General features: G+C 35.9%; 1 protein-coding gene across 2 annotated transcripts in view; it reads left to right on the top strand.

Moving 5' to 3' along the window:
* ITGA4 (integrin subunit alpha 4) overlaps nucleotides 1-15,709 on the top strand; it is an 80,220-nt gene that overhangs the window by 11,854 nt on the left and 52,657 nt on the right. The window contains exons 3-9 of one of the 2 annotated variants that reach the window (XM_059928265.1): nucleotides 6,932-7,038; nucleotides 7,135-7,264; nucleotides 9,555-9,622; nucleotides 10,923-11,052; nucleotides 12,255-12,340; nucleotides 13,097-13,159; nucleotides 13,251-13,388. In XM_059928265.1, coding sequence (XP_059784248.1) covers nucleotides 6,932-7,038; nucleotides 7,135-7,264; nucleotides 9,555-9,622; nucleotides 10,923-11,052; nucleotides 12,255-12,340; nucleotides 13,097-13,159; nucleotides 13,251-13,388 — 722 coding nt within the window. The remainder of the gene's footprint in view (nucleotides 1-6,931; nucleotides 7,039-7,134; nucleotides 7,265-9,554; nucleotides 9,623-10,922; nucleotides 11,053-12,254; nucleotides 12,341-13,096; nucleotides 13,160-13,250; nucleotides 13,389-15,709) is intronic. The other variant, XM_059928266.1, reaches the window with a different exon arrangement.

A 15,709-nucleotide genomic window follows, 5' to 3' on the forward strand; every position in this document is an offset into this window, starting at 1 on the left:
GTTCACCTCTGTGTGGAACTCTCTTCCTAAATACAACACAGTAAAATAAATACAATTATTAAATTAAAAAATGTAATTAAAATAAAATGAAATAGAGGACTTAAATAGCTGGCTTTTTCAGGCCTATGATTATAGGAGCTGTTTCTCACATACATTGAGCATGATTATCAGCCATTATCAGAGTTTTATTAGGAAGTCAGAGAATATGACACTTAAACATATTTTTCCAGAAAAAAAATACTTCGAGAATGGTTTCTAATTTTGATGTTTAATTTGATATTTTGACTTTTGTTTGCCCCTAGATGACTTGGAGGAAGTGGTCTTGGAAGTTTAGTACTTTCATGTCCCATATCTCCTGTAAAACTTGGGTATTTTACTTTTCATTACTCCAAGTTATTGTTATTGCTGTTAAATTCATGAACATCACTGCTACCTTTCAGAAACATCTCCACCACATTTTATTAGATGTGTGGGAAAAGTACACAGTTTAATATAATAAAAATAATATAATGAATTTAATAGTAATTAGTGTTTGATAAGAAACAAAAACAAGGAAGGGGCCATTTGGCTTAAAGAGCTGAAGGCAGGCTGCTGATCCAACCTCACAACATTGTGAGCTCCCTCTGCTGGTGTGTCCACATCAACGCAATGTGGGTACCCTGGGGAGCGGAAGCATTTACCATTTAATGAACACCTACTAGGCGCCAGGCAGTCTTGTATGCACAGGCACAAACTTTCTGTAATTTTTATAACCCTCCAATGGTAGGCCTTGTAATCTGGTCATATTTGAATTGGTTTATTTGCTTTTAATCCCATATATTTTTCTATATTCTGAATCTTGGTAAATGAAGGAATGGTATGATTATTTTCACTCGGTAATTATTGCTTCTACAAATAAAGATATCTTGCATGAATGAACATAGAATCTTCACAGAATCTTTATAGAATCTTTATAGAACATAGAATAGAACAAGGGTCATTTATTTTTCAGGATTATTTAAGAAAACTTTCTAGTGGAAGAGTTTGAAAATACAGGACTCATCTTTCAATGGAATAGAGCTTCACGTTAAAAAAAAAAAATTGGTGAAAGTAAGGTCTTTCACTATTTTTCTGAAACTTGAAAATTATGTCACATCTTTTGAAAGATCAGATAAATGCATGTGTTGTCTTAGTAGCCAGAAGGCCAGTCTGAGAGCCCCAATCAAATGTCTGAACTGATGAAGCCACAGCCCAGTGATGCAGGCAGATAAACCAAACTTGTCATTGCATCCAAAAGTCCCAGGCTCCCCTACCCACAAAGTGTGTCACTCAAGCTGTCAAAAGGTTACAGAAAGAAGACCTTTGAGTCTGGTCTTTCCCCTTGGTCCTTCCTCAGTAGAAATGCCAAAATATTGAGAACTGATCTCAGTTGAGGAAAAGGTCAGGGTAAGATAGGGACCAAGTAAGTAACATTTTTTGTGAACACTAGAAAGTTGACTGTATAGTCTGTGGGCAGACTTGTGATATTTTACACACTTTCAGCTGAAAAAAAGGTTTAGAAAGTAAAATGTATCCAGATATTTCATACGTCTGAAATATATGTACAGTTCTATTGTATATACTCCAGATTAGTGGAAAGTAACTACTTTTAGATCTTCAATTTCTAAAAGTTTTTGATTTCCTTTTTTTAAAAATTCTTTTCCATTATGGTTTATTACAAGATATTGAATATAATTCCCTGTGCTATACAGTAGGACCTTGTTGTTTATTTTATATGTAGTATTTTGTATCTGCTGATCCCAAACTCCTAGTTTATCCCTCCCCGCCCTTTCCCCTTTCGTAACCATGAGTTTGTTTTCTGTGTCTGTGAGTCTGTTTCTGTTTTGTAAAAAGTTCATTTATATCATATTTTAGATTCCACATATAAGTGATATCATATGATATTTGTCTTTCTCTGTCTGGCTTACTTTACTTAGTATGATAATCTCTAGGTCCATCCATGTTGCTGCAAATGGCAGTATTTCATTCTAAAAGGTTTTGATTTTTGATTCTAATCTTTTCTATTTACCAGCCCCATGGATTTGGGCAAATTACTTTACTTCTTTAAGATTCTATTTCCTCACCTGTAAAATGGGATTGATAACACTGTCCTCTGTTGCTACTGTGAGAAATAAATGAGTTAATGTGTATGGTAAGGGCTCGCTGACAGTGATATGCCACAAATATGTCATGGAGGAGGATATATACCATGACATATGCGCAGCTTAATCGTATCTTTAGCTTAATCCTTAAAATAATAATGTCAACATCAGCTAACGTTTGCTTGCTTTCTCTGCCAGGCTCTAGCCCGAGCCCTTCACATATACCTCATTTAGTCCTCAGAATCCTTGCAGAACCCCTCTGAGACAGGCACTTCCTGGAGGCCCAGCTAATTCTCAGTCCTAAATCATCCTACTCACATATCGCACTTTGTAAAGATCTTCAAACCTGCAAACGCTGTTTTCCTTCAGACCATCTGTTACTGTCTTAAAACTTAATGGACTAATATTTTGGAAGTAGGAGAGAATAGTAGAGAAGGAAGAATTCTCCAAAGCTTAGCTCCCTGAGAGTTTGGTGAAAATTTTGTAGTAGTATCCTCTAGTAGAGGATTTTGTGGTGGTATAAGGGGTTTCAGAATTCCCTTCCTCAGCAAATATTTTGTTCCTGCCTACTGCATGTAAGGCCCTGTTCTGTGCTGTGAGAATGCCACAGTCAACAAAATAGTCAGTCTGCCCCCATGGAGATGACAATCAAGAGCAAATATCTAGTCTTCCATAGTCTCTGTCACATTTTGGCACTTGGAAAAATGGCACTAAAACAGATGATGTGAATAAGAGCAAAAAAGACAAAGGGAGGGGGGGGAAGTGGTAAAGAATGTACCTAATTGGCTTTGTACTAACATCCTTTGTATCCATCTATCAAAATTACTGCTTATTCACATTTATATACTCATGTATGCACTGAAACAAAATCAGTAAGTGGAAATAAAAACTGAATAGTAAGCATACATCTTTATATTTTCTTTCCCAAATGAAAATTGAAAGAGAAAAAAAAGGAAAGAGAAAGATGGGCTTAATTTTTAGAATAAGGGGTATGGTTTTTATGTGCTTTATATTTTTAATATCTACTGGGAAAATGCGTTCAACTGTGCTAAGAATTAGTCATTCTAGTTATGTAAAAGCATGGAAAATTATCACATGTTAATTTCTGCTGACGTCTTTTATGTTAAACCATGTAAAGTACTTTTTTCAATTATGAAGCTGATTTGATTTTCTGAGTTTAGATCAGTAATGTATGAGCTGAATTGAAAACCAGATTATAAATCATTTCAGCATGACATTTGGATAAAATATAAAGATAATCTGCATTTATTTATGGTGTTCTGTCAGGGAAATTCATGAGAATTAGCTTTCTCATGACAGTTCTAATAATCATCATTTCTGACCAAATTAGAAATACTGTATTTCCACATGAAGAAAATTGGCTTAATATTTGATATCCTATTACAATATTTAGGTGAAACCAAGGAGGGCAAAAAGGTATTACTACTATTTTTCTAAATGGAGTAGTTCCTTTCAAATATAACACAGGAAATGGTGTAACCATGTACATTGCAGAGCAGTTGCTCACAAGCCCAGCTGCACACTACTGTTACTGAGGAGATGTTTGGAAAATTCTGATGTCTGGCTCTCAACCCAGGCACATCAAATTGGAGCCTCTGGGAGTGGGACCAGGTGTCAGTATTTGTTCCAAACTTTCCCCCCCCACCATCACCCCAGGTGATCCTCATGTCCAGCCAGGGCTGAGAACCACGAGAAAAGGCGTGGCCTCCAGAGCAAGGAGGTTAAGGAAAAGCTCTGGAGGGGCCATGAGCATAAGCTGGTGATGTGAAGGGCTGACCTCGCTGCCAAGATTCTGCAGGCATTACAGAAGTAAAGGTGAAAAGTTGCTAGAAATGAAGACCCAGATCAGTAGTGGGGATTTATAGGCTGTTCTTTGAACTGATTTCGTCTGGTAACCAGTGCTGAAAGTACCTCAGGATTCTCTTTGCTGTTGGGTGCTACTCTGTGGCAGAAGCGGTATTAGAAAGTGGAAAGAAGAAACCTGTATAAGCGTGAGTCTGTATGTCTGTCCACATACTAGAGTTATCTAAGTGTGTGACTCTAAGTGTGAGAATCTGAGCAGTGATGACATTGTGATGTCACCTGGTGAGGCTAAAACTAAAACAGAAAGGATGCAATGGGGAATAATCTGTGGACACAGAAAACAGTTTAATAACATAAGAGTTTCTCTAGTTTTCATTTTAAATTTTTATTTATTTATTTATATTTGGCTGTGTTAGGTCTTCGTTTCTGTGCGAGGGCTTTCTCTAGTTGTGGCAAGCGGGGGCCACTCTTCATCGCGGTGCGCGGGGCTCTCACTATCGCGGCCTCTCTTGTTGCGGAGCACAGGCTCCAGACGCGCAGGCTCAGTAGTTGTGGCTCACGGGCCCAGCTGCTCCGCGGCATGTGGAATCTTCCCAGACCAGGGCTCGAACCCGTGTCCCCTTCATTGGCAGGCAGATTGTCAACCACTGCGCCACCAGGGAAGCCCTAGTTTTCATTTTAAAATCTACAAATAAGAGAGCTCAGCTAAGAAACAGATGACAGTTCACAGCTTTTGTGCATAAGAACTTTTGGGCCATTTTCTTCAGCAATTTACATGGTATTTTTTGGTTCCAAACTGTTGTATGTTTACTACGTACATATTATTAGATGTTTTTAGACATTGGGGTGGCATCTCTAGAACAGTAAATTTGTTTCTAAATATTGGCCGTTATCTTAATGAAACTGTCCATTAAATATACCACATTTTAACAGAGATAATGTGTTATTTGTGAACTCTGTCCTCTCCTGTCCTTAATTTTCCTCCTGCACAATTGCTTACTTAACTGAGTGTTGACTATAATTTTAGAAAGACTTTGGTATTTTCAGAGAAGATACTTTGTTGAAGTATCTATTGGGATAAGTAATAACTTCACCTTCAGGTAGACGAATCTACCATTTATCATCTATTTTTGACATTAGTTAAAAAAAAAAAAGCAACTGGCAATTTTAGTAAAGAGTCAAACTGAAATTTGCATCACAATGAAAATTAAAATTTGTTTGTCATTCTTTCACTTTCTTTCAATTATGTTGGCATTGTGTAGCCACAGTAACAACTTTCTATGTTAGACCTTACCCATTCAGTACTACAATATAATTGTGTTTCCCTTCCTTCTCCCTTATTCCTTCCTTTCTTTATTAACTTGAATATAGAAACCTAATGCTTCCGCCTGGGCCATCGTTGATCAAGGTTTGGGCTGCAGCAATCTCCCCTTCCCATTCCAAGTAGACATTGCTAATCAACCCCAGCATTCTTTTTCCAGACAGATCCTTAGTCGTATTCCTCTGTCTCATGCTCTTGGCGGGCACTACCAATAGGTGGGAGTTGACATTACTATTCTCCAAGAAAATTGGCCAAAAAAAGATTATCCATATACCATCATAACAATGTTCCAGATCATGAGAATCACCTGGGGTAATCAGGGCCTCACCTGGACCAACTAAATCAATCTCCAGAGATGGGGCTGGGAAACTTTCTTCAGTTTAGCTGTGTTGAAGGGTTGGTTTGTCCTGAACAACATTTTAAGAGAGTGAACAAATGTTCATAAAATGTATGCACAAATATCTTTCCACACTCCTTAAAATCTCTCTTAACCCAGGAGACTTACTGCAAATAATTTCACTTTCTAATACTAACCTCATCTATGAAGGTATTCTGAGTTTGCCCAGGAAGCATTATCTAGGGGTCAAGGTTATAAGTGCTTGATGATTTAGAGTGTGGTCCCTATCAGTGTATGAAAACTTGGTACCAAAATTAAGTTAAAAAAAAAAAAGTTCCATGTCCTTATCCAGTCAAATTGATGCAAGTGTATTTATCTGCCTTTGGCACGGAACTGTCATGTGGCAATTGAAGTGGGTGGAAATAGCGAAAGGAATCTCAATATACTGTATCTTATTCTCCCCCAAAATCACTTACTTGAAATCACATTTAATACAGGATCCCAGCTACAAAGCAAATAAGTCACTTTAACAAAAACAAAATTACTGGGATGATCACTTTTTCTTGCACAGTTTAGAAGTATTACCCGTGTGTAATATTTTATTTTTGGCTTTCTGGCTATTCATGCCTTTGTGAAAGTGCCTATTGAAGTTTTTTCTTTACTAAAATAATCCAGTTTTTCAAAGTCTTTTTTTCTTTGTTGAAAACGTCACAATCCACTAAATGTAAACCATAGGGCAGTTTGTTTTAAATGCTGGCATTATTAGTATGTTAATTATACACAGCTGCTTTCCACATGCTCAATCATCACCTCCAGCTTCAACAAACTGTGACTTAAATGCTGAGGACCATATTGTAGTCCTTCTATTCGTAATGTCTCTGTACAAGAAACGTTTAAGAAAAGTTGTCTGGAAATGTTGCTTACATTGCTAGATAAATGATCAAAACAAAGATGACATTCTTTGCCAAGTATTACACAATGCAGTTGGACTTGCACAGCCAATGTTGTTTTAAACTGGTTTCCCCTCTCTTAGTCATGTTGGTCAGCTATCTCCTATATCAAGGCCATCTCTTCCTGGTGTTACCAGTCAGAGGGCATTCCTACAAACAAAAATCACCTGTGAGAGAACAATTATGTTGGCACAGATTAACTGACGGTTACCCCAACAATGTGCACCAAATATATGGTGACAGGGAAGCAGGGAAAGGGGGTATTCCACAGAGCGCTGAAGGAAAAAACACTGGGAATAAGCATGCGTGTTTGTTTGCTCTTGTAGAATAATACTGTTTTCAAGATAACTGATGATAAAATTATTTTCAAATGCTGTAGGTAGCCCTAATGGAGAACCTTGTGGAAAGACTTGTTTGGAAGAAAGAGACAATCAATGGTTGGGGGTCACGCTTTCCAGACAGCCAGGAGAAAATGGCTCCATCGTGGTAGGTTATTGAAATTAGTCCACTGATCACATCGTGAAATCAGATACCCTGGGTGTGACTTTCACATCATGTGGTCTACTTTTATGTTTTATTCAGACTTGTGGGCATAGATGGAAAAATATATTTTACATAAAGAATGAAAATAAGCTCCCCACGGGTGTTTGCTATGGAATGCCCTCTGATTTACGAACAGAGCTGAGTAAAAGAATAGCTCCATGCTATCAAGGTAAGGCATGGTTTTGATATTAACTGGATCAAGAGAAATAAGTGAATGCCTTTAAAAATGTTTCTTCAGTTTTCAATTTTGGATGTTTGGTTTGGGGTGGGAGGATCTTTGAAATAGCTATGTTTCCTTTAACTACTCAGAGTATTATTTCCTTTTTTACCCAATTGCAGTTGTTTTAATTTTCAAAAATGTACTGTGTTTTTAGGACTAGGAATTCTACAATTTAATTTGAATAATTCTAGCATCTAGTTTAGCATTCCCACTTTAGCATTAAGTATATTCTTTATTCAGTATAAGTGAGTCTAATGCCCAGCAAGTGCAGGACACTTAAAATCATGAAATAGATTGAAAAATATGAGCAGAAGCAAGAAAATTGTTTAAGTTTCTTGCTTTACCTTTAGCTTCCAGCAAGATTTAGAAAGATTCAAAGTATAAATGTAAGCAGATCTTTCCCACTCACTGTCTTTTTTATTTCCTCAAATTTACTTGTTTTCCTTGAAATTGCAAGGGATTGGTATCTTAAGTTTGAAAGGTCTTTCCCATAAAAATTTTAGCTCATGGTTAGTGCATGCAGAGCTAGGGCATAAACTGAAATGAGCAAAGTTAGAGGTAAATGTCAACAGAGTATTGAAAAAATGATACCTGCAACAGAACTAAAATTCTGAAAATGTGTCTTTGGAAAGAATAAAATATATATGAATGCCAAGTTCCAGTTTTTCTGACCAAAATGATTATCCCAGTGTCCAAAGGAGATTTCTATTACTTGACAAAACTTGGAGCAAGTATGCAAATTGAGTTGGTTTTATTAATATTGGAGTCTTTCCTCCCTGGAATTTGATATAATAGAAAAGATTATATCATCTATATTCCTAATTTGCCTTTGAATGCCAAGAAGAAAAAAGGTGAATTTTAACTTCTCCATTGCAGTAAAACTTACTCTGGCTATTATCCTCTTTTTCATAATAGTTTATGGTTTACACTTTAAAACATTTCACAGTAGAGGCCTCTCTCCCTGGCTGTAGCGGCCTTCATGGTCATTTGGGGTCTTGCAGTCTCTCCATAATGCAAACGTGACCAGCCTGAGTCATAATCTCCAGTTCAGATGAGGCCTTTTCCCTTGTGAACTTGGTTCCCTTTAAAATCAAGTGTGCAAGTGTTCGACAATAGGAATTAGCTGTATAGGCTGAAGGAAACCTGTCAAAAGACAGTCTAGTAGAGATGCAAGCTAAAGACACCCCTCAACTGCAGCACCCCTTCCCACCTAGCTGGCCCCATGTCTGGGGCTTTTAATTGCCCCAGCAACCACTTCTGACTATTCTACTGGTGTGAAGTGATGCATTTCACCACTTAACGTCCTGCAACTCTTGTCCTGCTGCTGGCTGGTCCCTTCACAAAATGCTGGTGCCTCCCTGGGTGTAGATTTCAGTCCTGTACATTTTCTCATGTGTTCTCTGGGTGACTTTGTACATGGACATCCAATGTCCATGGATGACAATGTGCACCACCCCCAAATAAATATATATATATACATATATATATGTATGTATGAATATATATATATAAATAAATATATGTATAAATATATACCTAGCCGCATTCTATGAAAAAAAAACATGATGGCAGAAACCTAAGACACCTAAAATTATGGTAATATTTTTTAATTTAAAAAATGTGTATAGGACCAGAGAAGATATGAAAAATAATGAAAAAGCATGACAGGGAGTGGTCATTATAAATGACTTAGCAATTTATTTAACATTTCTGGTTAGCACAGCCAAAACGAAGATGTGGTCCTGTATCTTCATAGAGGTTTACTTATGTCAGTTCTTCAGGAAAAGCAAGTTTTGTGCCCTTAGTGAGTTTCACAAAGCAACCATTCATGGGGGCTTTGTAAGAAGAGATCCTCCATCTCCATGCAGATCTTGACTCTGTTATTTTCAGCCAGGCAAAAATCTAGGAAGCCTATTTTAAATGGAAACCTGAACTGGAAGCCACAAATCCTACCTCTGTCTTAGATACTCACCTGACAACTTTTTGAGTGTATGCTGCATGTTCTTCCCATGGAAAAGAGGCTGGGTAGATTTTTCTATTGCTATTTCACAAGGATATTTTGAAGATCAACATGGAAGAGATTTGTGACCTTAAATTTTGCCACTTAACTATTTTTTTAAATAATACTGTAAAAGAGCTCTTGAAAGGTATACTTATAAGGATTTATAAATAAACAAAATTATGCAGATTTTGTCGGTTTTAAAATGAAATCTTGAATTGTTTTTCTACTTTATTTTAGATTATGTGAGAAAATTTGGAGAAAATTTTGCATCATGTCAAGCTGGAATATCTAGTTTTTACACAGAGGTAATTGTCCCAAAATAGCTGCTATGGATGTTTACATATAGAATTTTAATTTGACTTAGAAGATTGATACTGTGCGTTGAAGAAAAAATTTTATAATACCCAAATAATATGTCTCTTAAATTTGAGTGTAATACAACTTAATTTTCACCACTCAATATTCGACATATGTATTGATAAAATATTAATATTTAGATGGCTGTGTCACGCAAGACCAACTAAAAGTCTATACTAAAGAAGGTTACTTTTATGAAGAATTTAATAGAAATCAAAAGTAGCTGTAGTTAATTGTTAATTTAAGCATTGAAAATATCTAGGTATGTTATATATAGTTATTAAATTGGGGGGGGAGGAAGCGTATGAGTTAACACTTTTCATTAGAAGTGTGAGAACTGGGAGATTTAAGAACTTAATAATATCCTCTTAAATGAGATATGGTCCCAAACTCTATTTTTCTTTTTCTAACACTATCACATACACAGTGAAAGATCACAATTGTACTCAACTCCTAAATCTCCCAGTTTCTCTCAACAACCCATTATGAAGTTATAAATGTTTTCTAAATCTTTGTAGACAGGTTGTATCAAGCCTTGGGTTAACAATTTCCATAAATATTGCCTAGTATGGAAAAATAATAATGTTTGCTTACTTTATATTTAAATTGACTTTTTTTTTTCAAAGTTTGGATTGTTTAGGAAATTTAGAAATGTTACATAGCTTTAACTGCTGAAAAGTTTTCATATTTCACCAGACAAGTGTCTGCTCATTCCAATCTTCCCTCTCTTGCCTTTCTTCTAAATTCCTACGTTTATCATCAAGTATGCCCCAATTTCATTTGAGTTGTTTTTTTTCCAAGCTAACATTATTAAGGAACCTATTCATTAGCTTTTTGCAAATTGAAATAAATTAAGTCCATTTTTTACTCTTTGGCAGCACACAATTATCTCTGTAATGAGCACTAATGAGTTACCCAGATAGGGTTTACTTTAATAGAAATCCACATTGCCTTTCTCCCCAAAGCTTACTCTAGAGTTCAGTGATTCTACCTTTGATTTTAAAGTCTGCTGATGAGCATGAAGTGAGAGTTTCAGCGTTTCTTCTCTGAAATTCTCATTTTAGCTGAAAATTCATTAGCTAGCTTCTCTGGCTTTTTTTGATGTGCTTTTAAACTCATAAAATGCTTACATTTCGGAAATTTATAAAAATGTATTTTTGTCACTATTTACTTAAAGCATGTATCTGGAGGAGGTTTCGGGTGGTGAGATTAAACTTTTAAATGATGATAAATTTTTTTTTCTTACAGGACTTAATTGTGATGGGAGCTCCAGGATCCTCCTATTGGACCGGCTCTCTTTTCGTCTACAATATAACTACAAATAAATACAAAGCTTTTTTAGACAAACACAATCAAGTGAAATTCGGAAGTTATTTAGGTACTATAAAAATGGACAAACTCGAATTATCTCTGCCTTACAGATAACTAGTAATTATAAATAAGGGAAACTGTATCTTCAAAAGATCAAAATGGCCAGTAGTAATTAAAAAGCCTTTTCAGAAACTCCCTTTTTAAGGATATAGTCTCTGAAACTTCAGTTAACTTAATATTTTACGTATGTAACTATTATCATCAATATATAATTCTTAGATTGGAACTCCTGGTTTAGCTTCCTCTTTTGCAGTAAATCACTTGTAAGCTTATATCTTTATGCAGTCAACTTGTTATTATAAAGATAGCATCTATTGAGTGCCTGTCATCTCCTAGGAACTTTTGTAAGCACTCTACATGAATTAACTCATTTAATCATGCATGGATGAATAAGTATAGTTTCTTCAAGGACCAACTGAAAGTCAGTGGGACTGCGGACAGCATTCTAGACAATGGGTAACATTATGAAGAACATGGGTCTAAAAACAGCCCATTAACCTTTGCCCCATAAGTTCTTAGAATATTTCCCAGAGCATAACTATTTTTATCATTCTTATTGTAATTATTTCTGAGTATAGGCTGTTCACATTTGAAGTGAACCCCCCCCCCCATTCATACAGAAGGAAGTTATTTTAAAATGGAGGGAATTCATTTACAGTTCAGCATTTACTTGTTTATGGTTGAAGGATATCTTGAAACATTATTTTTAAAATGTAACTTAGTATTATGCCTTTTATCACATAATGAAATAAGAATATTTTACCTTTTGTGTAATCATACAGTTTTATCACAATAGGAAGGTTTCAGGGCAAGAAAAGTTGAAGTTTAAGAAGACTTTTTTTTTTTACTTAAAGTTCAAAATGTTATATTTTATATACGCTAAAATATTTCTGTTGTAATCGTAGAAACTACCATGTCCTAATATACAGAGACTAACAAACCACGTGTAAAGGTGCTATCTTTAGTTTCTAAGACTTAAACATATAAGCCACATTAACACACAGATTAATAATTGCTTAAAGCATGTAATAACCAATTTTGAGTATTGCTATTCTAAATATTCTTAAAACTCTATTTACTGTAGTCATTTTGAATTCAGTCTCATTTAATCATGAATGGATTTATGATCCATTCTATAAGTGGATTTATGATAATGAATTTTACCCATTGCGAATGATGATTCTCATACTTGTCTCCATTTTCTTGAAGGATACTCAGTTGGAGCCGGTCATTTTCGGAGTCGGCACACTACCGAAGTAGTTGGAGGAGCCCCTCAACATGAACAGATTGGTAAAGTAAGAGTTACATTTTTATATTTATTTCTTCGAAAAGGTTCATATAGATTGCATGAGAGGATACGATATTACAGGAGGAACTGCCAAAATTCTAAGCAGTGAAGCTGGAAATGATGAGCAGTGTGCCGCATTTAGTGGTAAAACGGGTGAAAGTCGTATGGCTTTTAGATAAAATTGAGCAGGAAAGATTTCAGGAAGACTACATAAGTCAAATGAGGCTCTTCTTTCCTATGAGTAATTGTTTCTGAGATAGAATTGTCTCAAGATGTCCAAGGAATACTTTTATTGGTTAATAAGTTTATAGCTGAAGGCAAATCAAGGCAGCTACATTCCTGGTACAATTGTGTTAAGACTAGAAAGAACAAAATGTTATTTCTCGTTCTAGTTTTTGTTACATTGCTGCATGAACATTACTTTGAAGACTGAGACAAACAACGTTTTCTTTTTTTTTCTTTTAATTGGAGTATAATTGCTTTACAATGTTGTGGTAGTTTCTGGTGTACAAGGAAGTGAAGCAGCTATATGAATTTTCTGTGCTCTCTAAGGAAACAGTAAGATTGTTCCTGAGAAGGTAGTTTTTCAAGGAAGGCATCTTAATGTGAACTTGGTTCCCTAAACCTTTTGTATCACTCTGAAAAGGATTTTTCAAAAATATATTTGAGCAATTACAAGTTATGAAAATTAATGTTTTGATTGACTGAAACATTTTTAATGTGATAGCAGTCTGACCTTTCCGAATTCTTTTCCCCATTGCAGGCATACATATTCAGCATTGATGCAAAAGAACTAAATATCTTACATGAAATGAAAGGTAAAAAGGTAATATGTCTCTACCTTTGCTATCACTGAGGGCTTTGGTGAGTAATTCTGCTTTTTTCTCAATGACTGGATCTGGTTTGCCTTGGAGCAGCTTGGGTCTTATTTCGGAGCTTCTATCTGTGCCGTGGACCTCAACGCAGATGGCTTCTCAGACCTACTTGTGGGAGCTCCCGTGCAGAGCACCGTCAGGGAGGAAGGAAGAGTGTTTGTGTACATCAACTCTGGCTCTGTAAGTCTGGTTGGCCGCAAATTGGAAGCCATGTATGGGATTTTGATCGAAACTGATGCTTTTCTTATTCCAAAGTTCTGAGACTATAGATTTTAAGGCTTATTTTACTGATGAAAGTAAAAATTGTGGTATTGTACTGATGCTTTAAAAATGAAATGGAATATGGTGATGAATGGGCCACTGTCCCATTCTGATATCTTGCAAGTATGAGATCAATTGTCTGGAGTTTCTCTATGCACAGCTTGTATGTGTTTACTCAAGTAGTTGCAGTTTCTTCCAGTTTTATTATGATGCAACTCTAATTTGAAAGAATGATTTTTATACAGCCCTAAAAATGTGAATGTCCTATTGGTTTGATGGTGAATGTCCCAATGTAATTTGGTAATTATAAAACACTACTAGAAGTAGAAGATAAAGTATGAAATGTTTTTAATTTCTTGATTTGAAAACAATTGGAAACAAGATATGCTTTGATAAGATGTTAATTTGCACAATTTATATAGATTATATTCCTGATAAGAATGTAAAATTGACATAGTTTATTCCAAAGTAGATATAGTAGTTGTAGAAATAGGTGTTTACTTGCTTATGGTTGAGTTTTCAGTTCTGGGGGGTGTTTTGGAATAGAAACTGACCACTTGACAATTCAATTTAAAGAGTTCTGCTGGCCTTATCTTGACAGTCTATCTTCCTGGCATCAAATCAAAAGAAATAATTGATAGGGCCTTAATGGGGTCTTGTTGGCCTGTTTCTTTGATTTAAGACCAAGAACAGGTTTGTGAGACCATTGGTTCATTTCTTAAGTCATAGCATTTTCATTCGGGATTTAACAAAGTAAAATCTGTTTCCAGAAGGTATTTTTTTAAATCAGTTGTTTCAGAGCATTTAGTAAGTATTTACATTAAGCACCAGGCTAAACTCTTTACAATTTAAGAGAGAAAATACTCAGTCTTACAAAGCTGAGAGATTCTTAATGTTCCAAATATAGAGCAGGAAAGTTATTTTCGTGCTGGGAGTTCCTAGACTGTTTAAACCTTAATTTTAATAGTAAAAGCATATCATTTATGAAGTGATCATTCATATCTCATTAGTAGTGAAATCAGGCATTACTTTTTCTTATATAGATATTTCACATTTTCCTATCCATAAATGGTCTTCCTTATGCTAGCTGCATACTTTTCTTTCTCTTTAAAGTTTTTGAGAACAGTTTAAACAGTAGCATATATGCCTAAAGTAAGGCAATAATAGAACCGTTTTTCCCCTTGAAATCTTAAGCAATCCCAATATGAAAAACAGATAAAAGTGAATTGCCTTTGCTTAAAGGGCAAGGGAGGAGATCTACCCATTAGACTATCCTCTTGTTCGCCCCTCACTTCTACATCACTCAAGAGAGGGCATCGCTGTTGAATACTGGGGTTAATTTTATAATTGATTTCAGCTTTTAAAACCTCTTGCGTAAGTTACTCTTCTTTTGTTGCCTTCCAACTTCCTGTTTCTTAACTTTAAAAAGACACTAACCACTACCTGACATTATATTATATATTTATTGGTTTGCTTTGCTGTTGTCTGTCGGTTCTTCCATTGGAGTGTAGACACCGTGTGGAGAGGACTCATCTGTTTTATTTACTACTGTTTCCTCAGGGCTTGAAAGAGCCCTGGACAAGTTGGTGCTCAGTAATTGTTTTTGAATGAACTCAAGAAAGAATGATACTTGAATGAATCTGGCTTCCACCTACTTCTGCTAAAATAGCTCTCAGGGGTCCCCAGTGGACTCTTGGTCACCATTCTGTGCCTGGAGAATACTTGAAGAATAGTGATCACCACTTCTTGAAACTCTCCCCCTGGAACTTCAGTGCCTTTGTGTTGTCTTAGGTCTGCACCTTCGTCCTCGCCTCTTCTGCTTTCTGCTCTTTAAATTAGGCATTTCTCTAGGAGCAAAGCAAGTATAGGAATTTTTTAGTTGGAAAATAAAAGGCAAAGGGCACTTCACAAGGGGAAGAACATGTGTGCTATGGGAATGAATAGACTTGTTTGAGAAGAGGGAAGGATCTGTGACGAGTGGTGCATGGGGTTTGTTTTTGTTTTTGTTTTTAATACAAGGGAGTGACATGATCAGAGTTTGGAAAGAGGTCTGGCAGCTGTTACTGCAACAGCTCCTGTTGAAACATTATTGAGTGTCTAATTGTAATAACTCATCTTCCAACTTCAGAGACAACAGTTGACCAATCCATGCTTCAGTGCTGCTGGAAAAAGATCACCAAGGCCAGCTTCAGTCATGTCACTCCTCAACTCAGAAACCCTCAGTGGCTCTGTCTTGTTTT

This window comes from Balaenoptera ricei, chromosome 7 (genome assembly GCF_028023285.1).
Source record: "Balaenoptera ricei isolate mBalRic1 chromosome 7, mBalRic1.hap2, whole genome shotgun sequence".
Taxonomy (NCBI): Eukaryota; Metazoa; Chordata; class Mammalia; order Artiodactyla; family Balaenopteridae; genus Balaenoptera; species Balaenoptera ricei.